The sequence below is a fragment of the Entelurus aequoreus genome, linkage group LG05 (genome assembly GCF_033978785.1).
Source record: "Entelurus aequoreus isolate RoL-2023_Sb linkage group LG05, RoL_Eaeq_v1.1, whole genome shotgun sequence".
Lineage (NCBI taxonomy): Eukaryota > Metazoa > Chordata > Actinopteri > Syngnathiformes > Syngnathidae > Entelurus > Entelurus aequoreus.
Window position 1 is genome coordinate 947,806 of NC_084735.1, and position 18,347 is coordinate 966,152.

The 18,347-nt window shown below is 37.8% G+C and overlaps 1 protein-coding gene across 1 annotated transcript in view; it reads right to left on the bottom strand.

Annotated features, from left to right (window-relative positions):
* Positions 1-18,347, bottom strand: part of LOC133649511 (FRAS1-related extracellular matrix protein 2-like) — a 112,360-nt gene that overhangs the window by 43,856 nt on the left and 50,157 nt on the right. Inside the window, exons 5-6 of the mRNA XM_062046100.1 lie at positions 8,573-8,698; positions 4,475-4,726 (exon numbers count right to left, since the gene is read on the bottom strand). Coding sequence (XP_061902084.1) covers positions 4,475-4,726; positions 8,573-8,698 — 378 coding nt within the window. The remainder of the gene's footprint in view (positions 1-4,474; positions 4,727-8,572; positions 8,699-18,347) is intronic.

An 18,347-nucleotide genomic window follows, 5' to 3' on the forward strand; every position in this document is an offset into this window, starting at 1 on the left:
ATTATTTTTTTATTAATTGTCTTGTAATTTTGTTAATTTATTTATTTTTCCATATTTTTTTAATGCAATTCTTCCGTATTAAATTATTTCTTTTTTATCATTATTTATTTTAATAATATTTAGTATTTTTTTGTAATAATGTGTTTTTAATGCAGTTCCACCTTATTTATTTTTCAACAATTATTTATTTTGTTGATAGTGTATTTAAATTTATTTTTTAATCTATTTCTTTAACATACTTCCCCTATAAGTCAGCACATAATTACGAGCAGTGTTTCCCAGCAGCAATTTTTTTAATACATTTTTTTAATGCAGTTCTTCCTTATTAATTACATCATTTTTTATTATTATTTATTTTATAATAATTCTTACTTTTTAATATTTTTAAAAATGCAGTTCCCCCATATTTACTCATTTAATTATTATTATTTATTTTATTAATATTTTGTAATTTTAGAATTTGTTTATTTTTGTTTATTTTTTAATGCAGTTCCCCCTTAGCAATGTATTTATTTATTTATTGTTATCTATTTTATAATTATCTTTAAAAAATATATATATATATATTTTTGTTCATTTTTTTACGTCAGTTCCCCCTTATTTAATTTTTTTAATGAATAATTTCATTAATATTTTGTAATTCTTTTTCACTTATTTCTTTGCTTATTATTTAATGCAGTTTCCTGCTAATAATTTAATTATTTTTAGCTATTATTTATTTTACAAGTATTTTGTCATTTTTAAAATGTATTCATTTTGTTTATTTATAATGCAGTATCCCCTTATTCATTTATTGATTTTTTAATCTTTTTTTTAATAAATTACTTTGTAATTTTGTTAATTTATTTATCTTTCTATTTTTTTAAATGCAGTTCCCCCTTATTTACTCATTAAATTATTATTATTTATTTTATCAATATTTTGTAATTTTAGAGTTTGTTTATTTTTGTTTATTTTTTAATGCAGTTCCCCCTTATCAATGTATTTTCTTTTATTGTTATCTATTTTGTAATAATTTTTTTTAATGTTTTAATTTATTTTTGTTATTTTTTTAAATTCAATTCCCCCTTATTTCATTTTTTAATGAATAGTTTCATTAATATTTTGTAATTATTTTTCACTTATTTCTTTTTTTATTATTGAATGCAGTTTCCTGCTAATAGTTTGTTTATTTTTAGTTATTATTTATTTTATAAGTATTTTGTCATTTTTAAAAATGTATTCATTTTGTTTATTTATAATGCAGTTTCCCCTTATTCATTTATTATTTTTTTTCCCCTTTTTTTTTTATAAATTACTTTGTAATTTTGTTAATTTATTTATCTTTCTATTTTTTTTAAATGCAGTTCCCCCTTATTTACTCTTTTAATTATTATTATAAATGTTATTAATATTTTGTAATTTTAGAATTTGTTTATTTTTGTTGATTTTTTAATGCAGTTCCCCTTTATCGGGGAGCGTCTTCTAATGAGCACCTGGACGACAGTGACGAGACACCAGTTGGACTTCCTGTGTTGGTATGACAGCTACTATTTGAATGGGACATTTCATTAACGTTGTGTCATTTTCAAAAGTTATTATTTTGTCTCCTTTTTTATGCAGTTCCTCCTTATTTATTTATTTTTAATTATACTTTTTTAAAATCTATTTCTTTGTAAATTTTTTAACTTATGCAGTTTTTCCTTATTAATTAATTCATTTTTTATCATTATTTATTTTATTAATAATTCTTACTTTTTTATTTTTTTAAATGCAGTTCCCCCTTATTTACTATTTATTGTTATCTATTTTATAATTATCTTTAAAATGTTTTAATTTATTTTTGTTAATTTTTTGAATTCAGTTCCACCTTATTTCCTTTTTAATGAATAATTTCATTAATATTTTGTAATTTTTTTCACTTATTTCTTTGTTTATTATTTAATGCAGTTTCCTGCTAATACTTTATTTACTTGTAATTATTATTTATTTTATAAGTATTTTGTCATTTTTAAGTGTATTCATTTTGTTTATTTATAATGCAGTCTCCCCTTATTCATTTATGCATTTTTTAATCATTATTTTTTTATTAATTGTCTTGTAATTTTGTTAATTTATTTATTTTTCCATATTTTTTTTATGCAATTCTTCCGTATTAAATTATTTATTTTTTTATCATTATTTATTTTAATAATATTTAGTATTTTTTTGTAATAATTTGTTTTTAATGCAGTTCCACCTTATTTATTTTTTTAACAATTATTTATTTTGTTGATAGTGTATTTAAATTTATTTTTTAATATATTTCTTTAACACACTTCCCCTATAAGTCAGCACATAATTACGAGCAAAGTGTTTCCCAGCAGCAATTTTTTTAAATACATTTTTAATGCAGTTCTTCCTTATTAATTACATCATTTTTTATCATTATTTATTTTATAATAATTCTTAATTTTTAATGTTTTTTAAAAATGCAGTTCCCCCTTATTTACTCATTTAATTATTATTATTTATTTTATTAATATTTTAGAATTTGTTTATTTTTTAATGCAGTTCCCCCTTATCAATGTATTTATTTATGTATTGTTATCTATTTTATAATTATCTTTAAAAAAAATAAAAAATATTTTTGTTCATTTTTTTACGTCAGTTCCCCCTTATTTAATTTTTTAATTAATAATTTCATTAATATTTTGTAATTCTTTTTCACTTATTTCTTTGCTTATTATTTAATGCAGTTTCCTGCTAATAATTTAATTATTTTTAGCTATTATTTATTCTATAAGTATTTTGTCATTTTTAAAATGTATTCATTTTGTTTATTTATAATGCAGTATCCCCTTATTCATTTATTGATTTTTTTTATTTAAATAAATTACTTTGTAATTTTGTTAATTTATTTATCTTTCTATTTGTTTAAATGCAGTTCCCCCTTATTTACTCATTAAATTATTATTATTAATTTTATTAATATTTTGTAATTTTAGAATTTGTTTATTTTTGTTTATTTTTTAATGCAGTTCCCCCTTATCAATGTATTTTCTTTTATTGTTATCTATTTTGTAATAATGTTTTTAATGTTTTAATTGATTTTTGTTAATTTTTTAAATTAAATTCCCCCTTATTTCTTTTTTTATGAATAATTTCATTAATATTATGTAATTATTTTTCACTTATTTATTTGCTTATTATTTAATGCAGTTTCCTGCTAATAATTGAATTATTTTTAGCTATTATTTATTTTATAAGTATTTTGTCATTTTTAAAATGTATTCATTTTGTTTATTTATAATGCAGTATCCCCTTATTCATTTATTGATTTTTTTTTTTAATCAATTACTTTGTAATTTTGTTAATTTATTTATCTTTCTATTTTTTTAAATGCAGTTCCCCCTTATTTACTCATTAAATTATTATTATTTATTTTATTAATATTTTGTAATTTTAGAATTTGTTTATTTTTTAATGCAGTTCCCCCTCATCAATGTATTTTCTTTTATTGTTATCTATTTTGTAATAATGTTTTTAATGTTTTAATTTATTTTTGTTAATTTTTTAAATTAAATTCCCCCTTATTTCTTTTTTTAATGAATAATTTTATTAATATTTTGTAATTCTTTTTCACTTATTTCTTTGCTTATTATTTAATGCAGTTTCCTGCTAATAATTTAATTATTTTTTAGCTATTATTTATTTTATAAGTATTTTGTCATTTTTAAAATGTATTAATTTTGTTTATTTATAATGCAGTCTCCCCTTATTCATTTATTGATTTTTTAATCTTTTTTTTTATTATAAATTACTTTGTAATTTTGTTAATTTATTTATCTTTCTATTTTTTTAAATGCAGTTCCCCCTTATTTACTCATTAAATTATTATTATTTATTTTATTAATATTTTGTAATTTTAGAATTTGTTTATTTTTGTTGATTTTTTTAATGCAGTTCCCCCTTATCAATGTATTTTCTTTTATTGTTATCTATTTTGTAATAATTTTTTTAATGTTTTAATTTATTTTTGTTAATTTTTTTAATTCAATTCCCCCTTATTTCATTTTTTAATGAATAATTTCATTAATATTTTGTCATTATTTTTCACTTATTTCTTTGTTTATTATTTAATGCAGTTTCCTGCTAATGATATATTTATTTTTAGTTATTATTTATTTTATAAGTATTTTGTCATTTTTAAAATGTATTCATTTTGTTTATTTATAATGCAGTTTCCCCTCATTCATTTATTAAATTTTTTATCTTTTTTTTTTATCAATTACTTTGTAATTTTGTTAATTTATTTATCTTTCTATTTTTTTTAAATGCAGTTCCCCCTTATTTACTCATTTAATTATTATTATAAATTGTATTAATATTTTGTAATTTTAGAATTTGTTTATTTTTGTTGATTTTTTAATGCAGTTCCCCTTCATCGGGGAGCGTCTTGTAACGAGCACCTGGACGACAGTGACATGGAAACGCAACATGGCGGTATAGTTACCGTCGTCTCTGTCCTCCAGGATGGCGACCGTGGCAGAGGGGTGCGGGCGGCCCAGGCGGCCCCCCACAGGCGAGGAGAGGCTGACGTTGAAGTGCTCCTGGCCCTCGTACAGCGAGTCGTCGATGACCACCACGTGGCACCACTTCTCCCGCTCGCCCCCGTGGAAGCGCAGCACGCTGGCGTGCTCCTCGGGCCGCGAGATGTAGTCCGAGTAGGACAGGACGCTGCCGGCTTCCGTGCCGGTGGCGGAACCTTGTAAGGAGAGGGCGGCGTTACTAGGAAAGTTGAGGCCATAAACGTCCTATTTCCTACTTTTAACTCTCACTCAGTCAAATTATGTTGACATTTTCAACACCAACGAAGAAATTGCGCTAGCTTGTTGCTAATATACATTGGCTTTTCTGTTTACATGCTACTGATTAGCATTAGCGATTTTACATGGCGATTTGTGCACCTCTAATGGAAACTAAAATTAAGAAAGCTTTTTTTTTTACACCGAATTTTGTCAATTGAATTTTTTTTACATCCAATTATACTGACAATTTCATTGGAAAAAAAAATGTTAACAAAATGCGTGTGTTTAAAAATATTCAGTGTAAAAAAAAAAAAATGTCAGTGTATAAAAATTCAGTACTTAAAAATTCAGTGTAAAAAAATGTTTGTGTATTAAAATTCAGTGTAAAAAAAATTGCAGTCTATAAAAATTCAGTGCTTAAAAATTCAGTCTAAAATTTCATCCATCCGTCATTCATTTTCTTCCGCTCATCCAAGGTCGGGTCGCGGGGGCAGCAGCCTAAGCAGAGTAAAAAAATCAGTGTAAAAAAAATGTCAGTGTGTAAAAATTCAGTGTACAAAAATTCAGGGTAGAAAAAAATGTCAGTGTATAAAAATTCAGTGTATAAAATTTCAGCGTTTACAAATTTCAGTGTTTAAAAATTCAGTGTGTAAAAATTCAGTGTACAAAAATTCAGGGTAGAAAAAAATGTCAGTGTATAAAAATTCAGAGTATAAAATTTCAGCGTTTACAAATATCAGTGTTTAAAAATTCAGTGTGAAAAAATTGAGTGTATAAAAAATTTAGTGTATACAAAATTCAGTATATAAAATTTCAGCGTTTACAAATTTCGGTGTTTAAAAATTAAGTTTGTAAAAATTCAGTGTAAAAAAATTTCAGTGTTTAAAAATTCAGTGTAAAAAAAAATTCAGTGTGTTAAAATTCAGTGTATAAAAATTCAGCGTAAAAAATGCATCTATCCACCCATCCATTTTCTTCCGCTTATCCGATGTCAGGTCACGGGGGCAGCAGCCTAAGCAGACTAAAAAAATCCAGTGTAAAAAAAATGTCAGTGTATAAAAAATTCTGCGTATTTTTCAAACACTGAATTTCAAAACAAACATATTATGATGCAAAAAAATGAAAACCCAAAAAATTCAGTTACATAAATCCGGTGTCAAAAAAAAAAAGCTTTCGTAATGAAGACACAAATTAACCTCCGTACACGTTACAATCAAACAGCTGGCGCGTAATAAGAACAATACTTACAGTGTTAACACTTTCCAGGGCGCAACAAAACACCAGATCCAGGGGTTTGCGTGTTGACTGGCTAGTTAGTTAGCGACCTAGCTTAAAAAGGTATGTGCAGATTTCAATGAAACTTTCAGGAAATGTCAGAAATGGGATAAGGAACACGTAATTTGGTTTTAAGAATGATCCGGATCACAGTCTGGATTCGGGATTGGTCTGTTCAATGTTTACAGTGCGGCGCTAATTAGCCCTAATTTCCCGTGCGCATTGCTAATGAGATGGCGGTTGTGTGGTGATGAGGTTGAGAGGCGGTGTTAGCACACTTTGTGGCGTGTTGACCTTTCTGCGGCTGCAAATCAAACAAGGCGCAAGGTTCTTCCTGCTGGCTTTTGACGGCACTCAGAGAAGAGTCACGATCCACGACTTGAGAAAAAGCCATTAACGTGAATATATTAACATTTCATTAAAACCCGTCGTTTTCAATCCAAGGGCTGCTCTTAAATTTTTTATAGGCGGTTTGTGAGGTCACAACATGGCGTCCTGTGTTGGTATGACAGCTACTATTTGCAAAAGCCCACTTTTGAATGTGACATTTCATTAACGTTGTGTCATTTTTAAAAGTTATTATTTTGTTTATTTTTTTATGCATTTCCTCCTTATTTATTTATTTTTTAATCATACTTTTTAAAATTAATTTATTTGGAATTTTGTTAATTTATTTATCTTTCTATATTTTTAATGCAGTTCTTTCTTATTAATTAATTTTTTGTCATTATTTATTTGATTAATAATTCTTACTTTTTAAACATTTTTAAATGCAGTTGCCCCTTATTTACTCATTTAATTATTATTCTTTATTTTATTAATATTTTGTATTTTTAGAATTTGTTTATTTTTTGTTTATTTTTTGAATGCAGTTCCACCTTATCAATGTTTTTTATTGTTATCTATTTTATAATTATTATTAAAAATTGTTTATTTATTTTTGTTCATTTTTTAAATTCAGTTCCCCCTTATTTCCTTTTTTAATGAATAATTTCATTAATATTTTGTAATTTATTTCACTTATTTGTTTGTTTATTATTTAATGCAGTTTCCTGCTAATCATTTATTTATTGTTAGTTATTCTTTATTTTATAAGTATTTTGTCATTTTTAAAATGTATTGTATTGTTTATTTATAATGTAGTTTCCCCTTATTAATTTATTGATTTTTTAATCTTTTTTTTAATCAATTTCTTTGTAAATTTGTTAATTTATTTATCTTTCTATATTTTTAATGCAGTTTTTCCTTATTAATTAAATTTTTATCATTATTTATTTTATAATAATTCTTACTTTTTAAAGTGTTTTGAAATGCAGTTCCCCCTTATTTACTCATTTAATTGTTATTATTTATTTTATTAATATTTTAGAATTTTAGAATTTGTTTAATTTTGTGGATTTTTTTTATGCAGTTCTCCCTCATCAATTTATTTATTTATTCATTTTTATCTATTTTATAAATATTTTTAAATTTTTTTAATTTATTTTTGTTAATTTTTTAAAATTCAGTTCCCCTTTATTTCCTTTTTTAATAAATAATTTCATTAATATTTTGTCATTTATTTCACTTATTTGTTTGTTTATTATTTAATGCAGTTTCTTGCTAATCATTTATTTATTTTTAGTTATTATTTATTTTATAAGTATTTTGTCATTTCTAAAATGTATTAATTTTGTTTATTTATAATGCAGTTTCCCCTTATTAATTTATTGATTTTTAATCAATTTTGAAATGTAAGTTAATTAATAATTAATACATTAATTTATTAATTGAATAATTGATTTAATTAAATTAATAAATTAATGTAATTTTTAAATGTCTTTGTAATTTTGTTAATTTATTTATCTTTCTATATTTTAATGCAGTTCTCCCTTATTAATTACATCATTTTTTATCTATATTTATCTTATTAATAATTTGTATTTGTTTCATTTTTTTTAAAATACAGTTCCCCTTTATTTACTCATTTAATAATTATTATTTACTTTATTAATATCAGTTCTTTCCTTGTTTGTGGGAAGAAAGTGGAAATATGGAATCAAGGTTGGTTGCATGAACAAACTTGGTAACCAGGAAGTCAATCAGGTGACAGTATCAACTGTCAAGTTTGGTTGATTCTTTGCATGGAGTGAAAAGAGAAAGTCAAAATGAAAAAATTGTGGTCACCTGGACAGGTTTTTGGATTTTTTCCAACGGGACCGTAGTCAGACCAATGTGGTCTGTACATGATGCAAGGCAAGACCGCTAATGCCACACCACCTTAGCTCACCCTTTAGAGCACAGCTGCAACTTTCTGCCACTACACCTGCAGAAAATAGTTCTTCTCAGGTTTCTCTATGTTTACATTTTCACACTTTGCACTATTTTCTACTTCCCGAAGAAGCTGCTGCGAATTCAGGCAATTTAGGGAGGAACTATTTGAAGAACATTCCCTAAAAACATGGCTGCCTTTCTTTTGCTTGTTGATTGGGATGAACGCCCCCTGCTGGGGAGAAGGTGAGCGTACGACGAGGCGTTCAAGGTCCTACCTTGCAGAGTGTAGCAGAGCACCAGGAGCTCCTCGCTGACGTCACCGCTGCGATGCACCGGGATGGACAGACGGCCCACACCCTCCTCCACCCACAGGAGCCGCTCCGGGAAGAAGACGGTGGACTCTGATGGAAGGCAGAAGAAGCTTTTAGCCATCACACACTTCAAGTTGGACCACCATTTTTGTTGGGGGACTTTTTGGATCATTACAAGACTTTTGGAGAATAGGCAGGAAGAACCTCCGGGAGAGATTGTCTGATCCCAGGAAGGATCATGAAGGCAAGGTGGGAGGATTAGGTCTGGGAGATATGGCTGAAAACTGTATCACGATATCAGTCATGAAGGCAAGGTGGGAGGATTAGGTCTGGGAGATATGGCTGAAAACTGTATCACGATATCAGTCATGAAGGCAAGGTGGGAGGATTAGGTCTGGGAGATATGGCTGAAAACTGTATCACGATATCAGTCATGAAGGCAAGGTGGGAGGAGTTCACTTAGGTCTGGGAGATATGGCTGAAAACTGTATCACGATATCAGTCATGAAGGCAAGGTGGGAGGATTAGGTCTGGGAGATATGGCTGAAAACTGTATCACGATATCAGTCATGAAGGCAAGGTGGGAGGATTAGGTCTGGGAGATATGGCTGAAAACTGTATCACGATATCAGTCATGAAGGCAAGGTGGGAGGAGTTCACTTAGGTCTGGGAGATATGGCTGAAAACTGTATCACGATATCAGTGTTCTGTATCGCTCAGTCAAGTGTCCGCCATTGGACAGTGTTCCTAATCAAGTGTCCGCCACTGGACAGTGTCCCTAATCAAGTGTCCGCCATTGGACAGTGTTCCTAATCAAGTGTCCGCCACTGGACAGTGTCCCTAATCAAGTGTCTGTCACTGGACAGTGTCCCTAATCAAGTGTCCGCCACTGGACGGTGTCCCTAATCAAGTGTCCGCCACTGGACGGTGTTCCTAATCAAGTGTCCGTCACTGGACAGTGTCCCTAATCAAGTGTCCGTCACTGGACAGTGTTCCTAATCAAGTGTCCGTCACTGGACAGTGTTCCTAATCAAGTGTCCGTCACTGGACAGTGTCCCTAATCAAGTGTCCGCCACTGGACAGTGTCCCTAATCAAGTGTCCGTCACTGGACAGTGTCCCTAATCAAGTGTCCGCCACTGGACAGTGTCCCTAATCAAGTGTCCGCCACTGGACGGTGTCCCTAATCAAGTGTCCGCCACTGGACGGTGTCCCTAATCAAGTGTCCGCCACTGGACGGTGTTCCTAATCAAGTGTCCGTCACTGGACAGTGTCCCTAATCAAGTGTCCGTCACTGGACAGTGTCCCTAATCAAGTGTCCGCCACTGGACAGTGTCCCTAATCAAGTGTCCGCCACTGGACAGTGTCCCTAATCAAGTGTCCGTCACTGGACAGTGTCCCTAATCAAGTGTCCGTCACTGGACAGTGTCCCTAATCAAGTGTCCGTCACTGGACAGTGTTCCTAATCAAGTGTCCGTCACTGGACAGTGTCCCTAATCAAGTGTCCGCCACTGGACAGTGTCCCTAATCAAGTGTCCGCCAGTGGACAGTGTCCCTAATCAAGTGTCCGTCACTGGACAGTGTCCCTAATCAAGTGTCCGTCACTGGACAGTGTCCCTAATCAAGTGTCCGTCACTGGACAGTGTCCCTAATCAAGTGTCCGTCACTGGACAGTGTCCCTAATCAAGTGTCCGCCACTGGACAGTGTCCCTAATCAAGTGTCTGTCACTGGACAGTGTTCCTAATCAAGTGTCCGCCACTGGACAGTGTCCCTAATCAAGTGTCCGCCACTGGACAGTGTCCCTAATCAAGTGTCCGCCGCTGGACAGTGTCCCTAATCAAGTGTCCGCCGCTGGACAGTGTCCCTAATCAAGTGTCCGCCGTTGGACAGTGTCCCTAATCAAGTGTCCGCCGTTGGACAGTGTCCCTAATCAAGTGTCCGCCGTTGGACAGTGTTCCTAATCAAGTGTCCACCACTGGACAGTGTTCCTAATCAAGTGTCCGTCACTGGACAGTGTCCCTAATCAAGTGTCCGTCACTGGACAGTGTTCCTAATCGAGTGTCCGCCACTGGACAGTGTCCCTAATCAAGTGTCCGCCGTTGGACAGTGTTCCTAATCAAGTGTCCGCCACTGGACAGTGTCCCTAATCAAGTGTCCGTCACTGGACAGTGTCCCTAATCAAGTGTCCGTCACTGGACAGTGTCCCTAATCAAGTGTCCGCCACTGGACAGTGTCCCTAATCAAGTGTCCGCCAGTGGACAGTGTCCCTAATCAAGTGTCCGCCGCTGGACAGTGTCCCTAATCAAGTGTCCGCCGCTGGACAGTGTCCCTAATCAAGTGTCCGCCGCTGGACAGTGTCCCTAATCAAGTGTCCGCCGCTGGACAGTGTCCCTAATCAAGTGTCCGCCGTTGGACAGTGTTCCTAATCAAGTGTCCACCACTGGACAGTGTTCCTAATCAAGTGTCCGCCACTGGACAGTGTTCCTAATCAAGTGTCTGCCACTGGACAGTGTCCCTAATCAAATGTCCGCCACTGGACGGTGTCCCTAATCGAGTGTCCGTCAGTGGACGGTGTCCCTAATCGAGTGTCCGTCACTGGACGGTGTCCCTAATCGAGTGTCCGTCACTGGACAGTGTCCCTAATCGAGTGTCCGTCACTGGACAGTGTTCCTAATCAAGTGTCCGCCGTTGGACGGTGTTCCTAATCGAGTGTCCGCCACTGGACGGTGTTCCTAATCGAATGTCCGCCACTGGACGGTGTTCCTAATCGAGTGTCCGCCATTGGACGGTGTTCCTAATCGAGTGTCCGCCATTGGACGGTGTCCCTAATCGAGTGTCCGCTATTGGACGGTGTCCCTAATCGAGTGTCCGCTATTGGACAGTGTTCCTAATCGAGTGTCCGCTATTGGACAGTGTTCCTAATCGAGTGTTCCTAATCGAGTGTCCGCTATTGGACAGTGTTCCTAATCGAGTGTCCGCTATTGGACAGTGTTCCTAATCGAGTGTCCGCTATTGGACAGTGTTCCTAATCGAGTGTCCGCTATTGGACAGTGTTCCTAATCGAGTGTCCGCTATTGGACGGTGTTCCTAATCGAGTGTCCGCTATTGGACGGTGTTCCTAATCGAGTGTCCGCTATTGGACGGTGTTCCTAATCGAGTGTCCGCTATTGGACAGTGTTCCTAATCGAGTGTCCGCTATTGGACAGTGTTCCTAATCGAGTGTCCGCTATTGGACGGTGTTCCTAATCGAGTGTCCGCTATTGGACAGTGTTCCTAATCGAGTGTCCGCTATTGGACGGTGTTCCTAATCGAGTGTCCGCTATTGGACAGTGTTCCTAATCGAGTGTCCGCTATTGGACAGTGTTACTAATCGAGTGTCCGCTATTGGACAGTGTTCCTAATCGAGTGTCCGCTATTGGACAGTGTTCCTAATCGAGTGTCCACTATTGGACAGTGTTCCTAATCGAGTGTCCGCTATTGGACAGTGTTCCTAATCGAGTGTCCGCTATTGGACAGTGTTCCTAATCGAGTGTCCGCTATTGGACGGTGTTCCTAATCGAGTGTCCGCTATTGGACGGTGTTCCTAATCGAGTGTCCGCTATTGGACGGTGTTCCTAATCGAGTGTCCGCTATTGGACGGTGTTCCTAATCGAGTGTCCGCTATTGGACGGTGTTCCTAATCGAGTGTCCGCTATTGGACGGTGTTCCTAATCGAGTGTCCGCTATTGGACAGTGTTCCTAATCGAGTGTCCGCTATTGGACGGTGTTCCTAATCGAGTGTCCGCTATTGGACAGTGTTCCTAATCGAGTGTCCGCTATTGGACAGTGTTCCTAATCGAGTGTCCGCTATTGGACAGTGTTCCTAATCGAGTGTCCACTATTGGACAGTGTTCCTAATCGAGTGTCCGCTATTGGACAGTGTTCCTAATCAAGTGTCCACTATTGGACAGTGTTCCTAATCGAGTGTCCACTATTGGACAGTGTTCCTAATCGAGTGTCCAGTATTGGACAGTGTTCCTAATCAAGTGTCCACTATTGGACAGTGTTCCTAATCAAGTGTCCACTATTGGACAGTGTTCCTAATCGAGTGTCCACTATTGGACAGTGTTCCTAATCAAGTGTCCACTATTGGACGGCGTTCCTAATCAAGTGTCCACAGAGTTTGGTTGCTAATCCCTCAAATGGAAAAAAAATCTTGTAGAAAGTTTTTGTCAAAGAGTATTTTTAGAAAGTGAAAGTGAAAGTGAAAAAGCAGCTTTCTTGCGCAAGAATGCTGCTGGCGGCGGCAGCGAGCAGGCAGTCTTCCCGCAGACCAGAGTGTGTGATCTTTGACAGGAAGTAGTCGGAGAGCTCGGCGTGGCGACGTCTAATTACGCCGCGCTCCAAGACCTCGTTATGAATGATCAGAGCCAGACTGGCTGAACAACAACAATATGGAGCAGGAGTGGCCAGAGACTAGCAGAGTTTAGCGTCCTCCTGGGGATCTTTGTCTCATGGTGATGGTCTTCAGAGAGAGTGAAGCATCTCTGTCACATTAGACAATCTTCTCAGTGTAATGAAGTCACAGGGGAGGCAGCACACTTGTTGCTGTGGACACTTTCAACCTTGCAACACTGCACCACTGTCACACAGGACACATGAGAGAGGAGAGAGGAGAGAGGAGACATGAGACATGAGACATGAGAGAGGAGAGAGGAGAGAGGAGACATGAGACATGAGACATGAGAGAGGAGAGAGGAGAGAGGAGAGAGGAGAGAGGAGACATGAGACATGAGAGAGGAGAGAGGAGAGAGGAGACATGAGACATGAGAGAGGAGAGAGGAGAGAGGAGAGAGGAGAGAGGAGACATGAGACATGAGACATGAGAGAGGAGAGAGGAGAGAGGAGAGAGGAGACATGAGACATGAGAGAGGAGAGAGGAGAGAGGAGACATGAGACATGAGAGAGGAGAGAGGAGAGAGGAGAGAGGAGACATGAGGCATGAGAGAGGAGAGAGGAGAGAGGAGACATGAGACATGAGAGAGGAGACATGAGAGAGGAGACATGAGACATGAGACATGAGAGAGGAGAGAGGAGAGAGGAGAGAGGAGACATGAGACATGAGAGAGGAGAGAGGAGAGAGGAGACATGAGACATGAGAGAGGAGACATGAGAGAGGAGACATGAGAGAGGAGACATGAGAGAGGAGACGAGACATGAGAGAGGAGACATGAGACATGAGACATGAGAGAGGAGAGAGGAGAGAGGAGAGAGGAGACATGAGACATGAGAGAGGAGAGAGGAGAGAGGAGACATGAGACATGAGAGAGGAGACATGAGAGAGGAGACATGAGAGAGGAGACATGAGAGAGGAGACGAGACATGAGAGAGGAGACATGAGACATGAGCGAGGAGACATGAGACATGAGAGAGGAGAGAGGAGACATGAGACATGAGACATGAGAGAGGAGAGAGGAGAGAGGAGAGAGGAGACATGAGACATGAGAGAGGAGAGAGGAGAGAGGAGACATGAGACATGAGAGAGGAGAGAGGAGAGAGGAGAGAGGAGACATGAGAGAGGAGACATGAGAGAGGAGACATGAGAGAGGAGACGAGACATGAGAGAGGAGACATGAGACATGAGCGAGGAGACATGAGACATGAGAGAGGAGAGAGGAGACATGAGACATGAGAGAGGAGAGAGGAGAGAGGAGACATGAGACATGAGAGAGGAGAGAGGAGACATGAGCGAGGAGAGAGGAGACATGAGACATGAGAGAGGAGAGAGGAGACATGAGACATGAGAGAGGAGAGAGGAGAGAGGAGACATGAGACATGAGAGAGGAGAGAGGAGACATGAGCGAGGAGAGAGGAGACATGAGAGAGGAGACATGAGAGAGGAGACGAGACATGAGAGAGGAGACATGAGACATGAGCGAGGAGACATGAGACATGAGAGAGGAGACATGAGAGAGGAGACATGAGAGAGGAGACATGAGACATGAGAGAGGAGAGAGGAGAGAGGAGACATGGGACATGAGAGAGGAGAGAGGAGAGAGGAGAGAGGAGAGAGGAGACATGAGAGAGGAGACATGAGAGAGGAGACATGAGAGAGGAGACGAGACATGAGAGAGGAGACATGAGACATGAGCGAGGAGACATGAGACATGAGAGAGGAGAGAGGAGACATGAGACATGAGACATGAGAGAGGAGAGAGGAGAGAGGAGAGAGGAGACATGAGACATGAGAGAGGAGAGAGGAGAGAGGAGACATGAGACATGAGAGAGGAGAGAGGAGAGAGGAGAGAGGAGACATGAGAGAGGAGACATGAGAGAGGAGACATGAGAGAGGAGACGAGACATGAGAGAGGAGACATGAGACATGAGCGAGGAGACATGAGACATGAGAGAGGAGAGAGGAGACATGAGACATGAGAGAGGAGAGAGGAGAGAGGAGACATGAGACATGAGAGAGGAGAGAGGAGACATGAGCGAGGAGAGAGGAGACATGAGACATGAGAGAGGAGAGAGGAGACATGAGACATGAGAGAGGAGAGAGGAGAGAGGAGACATGAGACATGAGAGAGGAGAGAGGAGACATGAGCGAGGAGAGAGGAGACATGAGAGAGGAGACATGAGAGAGGAGACGAGACATGAGAGAGGAGACATGAGACATGAGCGAGGAGACATGAGACATGAGAGAGGAGACATGAGAGAGGAGACATGAGAGAGGAGACATGAGACATGAGCGAGGAGACATGAGATATGAGAGAGGAGACATGAGAGAGGAGACATGAGACATGAGCGAGGAGACATGAGACATGAGCGAGGAGACATGAGAGAGGAGACGAGACATGAGAGAGGAGACATGAGACACGAGCGAGGAGACATGAGACATGAGCGAGGAGAGAGGAGACATGAGAGAGGAGACATGAGAGAGGAGACGAGACATGAGAGAGGAGACATGAGACACGAGCGAGGAGACATGAGACATGAGCGAGGAGAGAGGAGACATGAGAGAGGAGACATGAGAGAGGAGACGAGACATGAGAGAGGAGACATGAGACATGAGCGAGGAGACATGAGACATGAGAGAGGAGACATGAGAGAGGAGACATGAGACATGAGCGAGGAGACATGAGATATGAGAGAGGAGACATGAGAGAGGAGACATGAGACATGAGCGAGGAGACATGAGACATGAGCGAGGAGACATGAGAGAGGAGACGAGACATGAGAGAGGAGACATGAGACACGAGCGAGGAGACATGAGACATGAGCGAGGAGAGAGGAGACATGAGAGAGGAGACATGAGTGAGGAGACGAGACATGAGAGAGGAGACATGAGACACGAGCGAGGAGACATGAGACATGAGCGAGGAGAGAGGAGACATTAGAGAGGAGACATGAGAGAGGAGACGAGACATGAGAGAGGAGACATGAGACATGAGCGAGGAGACATGAAAGAGGAGACATGAGACATGAGCGAGGAGACATGAGACATGAGAGAGGAGACATGAGAGAGGAGACATGAGACATGAGCGAGGAGACATGAGACATGAGACATGAGAGAGGAGACATGAGACATGAGACATGAGAGAGGAGACATGAGACATGAGAGATGAGATGAGAGATGAGACATGAGATGAGAGATGAGACATGAGACATGAGAGATGAGATGAGAGATGAGACATGAGAGATGAGAGATGAGACATGAGATGAGAGATGAGAGATGAGACATGAGAGATGAGACATGAGATGAGAGATGAGATGAGAGATGAGACATGAGATGAGAGATGAGAGATGAGACATGAGATGAGACATGAGACATGAGAGATGAGATGAGAGATGAGAGATGAGACATGAGACATGAGAGAGGAGACATGAGACATGAGAGAGGAGACATGAGACATGAGCGAGGAGACATGAGCGAGGAGACATGAGATATGAGAGAGGAGACATGAGAGAGGAGACATGAGACATGAGACATGAGAGAGGAGAGAGGAGACATGAGAGAGGAGACGAGACATGAGAGAGGAGACATGAGACATGAGCGAGGAGACATGAGATATGAGAGAGGAGACATGAGACATGAGAGAGGAGACATGAGACATGAGCGAGGAAACATGAGACATGAGCGAGGAGACATGAGATATGAGAGAGGAGACATGAGAGAGGAGACATGAGACATGAGAGAGGAGACATGAGACATGAGAGAGGAGACATGAGACATGAGCGAGGAGACATGAGACATGAGTGAGGAGACATGAGATATGAGAGAGGAGACATGAGAGAGGAGACATGAGACATGAGAGAGGAGACATGAGACATGAGACATGAGACATGAGAGATGAGACATGAGATGAGAGATGAGACATGAGAGATGAGACATGAGAGATGAGACATGAGATGAGAGATGAGACATGAGACATGAGAGATGAGATGAGAGATGAGACATGAGAGATGAGAGATGAGACATGAGACGAGAGATGAGAGATGAGACATGAGAGATGAGACATGAGATGAGAGATGAGATGAGAGATGAGACATGAGACGAGAGATGAGAGATGAGACATGAGAGATGAGACATGAGATGAGAGATGAGATGAGAGATGAGACATGAGAGATGAGATGAGAGATGAGACATGAGAGATGAGAGATGAGACATGAGACGAGAGATGAGAGATGAGACATGAGAGATGAGACATGAGATGAGAGATGAGATGAGAGATGAGACATGAGATGAGACATGAGACATGAGAGATGAGATGAGAGATGAGAGATGAGACATGAGACATGAGAGATGAGACATGAGATGAGAGATGAGACATGAGACATGAGAGATGAGCTGAGAGATGAGATGAGAGATGAGAGATGAGAGATGAGACATGAGAGAGGAGACATGAGATGAGACATGAGACATGAGAGATGAGACATGAGATGAGAGGATGATGTGAGGACCAGACTGACTTCAGGAGACATGGAGACTTTTTACTAACAGCAGTCACTTCTTTGTCACACTAGGAAGACAAGTGGAAGATGCTGTTTGTGTTGACTTTTGTGTCTTGTGTTGACTTCTGTGTCTTGTGTTGACTTTTGTGTCTTGTGTTGACTTTTGTGTGTTGTGTTGACTTTTGTGTCTTGTGTTGACATTTGTGTCTTGTGTTGACATTTGTGTCTTGTGTTGACATTTGTGTGTTGTGTTGACATTTGTGTGTTGTGTTGATGTGTGTGCATTGTGTTGACTAATGTGTCTTGTGTTGACTTTTGTGTGTTGTGTTGACATTTGTGTGTTGTGTTGACTTTTATGTGTTGTGTTGCCATGTGTGTGTTGTGTTGACATGTGTGTGTTGTGTTGCCATGTGTTGTGTTGCCATGTGTGTGTTGTGTTGACATGTGTGTGTTGTGTTGCCATGTGTTGTGTTGCCATGTGTGTGTTGCCATGTGTGTGTTGACATGTGTTGTGTTGCCATGTGTTGTGTTGCCATGTGTGTGTTGACATGTGTTGTGTTGCCATGTGTTGTGTTGCCATGTGTTGTGTTGCCATGTGTGTGTTGCCATGTGTGTGTTGTGTTGCCATGTGTATGTTGTGTTGCCATGTGTTGTGTTGCCATGTGTGTGTTTTGTTGCCATGTGTGTGTTGCCATGTGTGTGTTGTGTTGCCATGTGTATGTTGTGTTGCCATGTGTTGTGTTGCCATGTGTGTTGTGTTGCCATGTGTGTGTTGCCATGTGTGTGTTGTGTTGCCATGTGTATGTTGT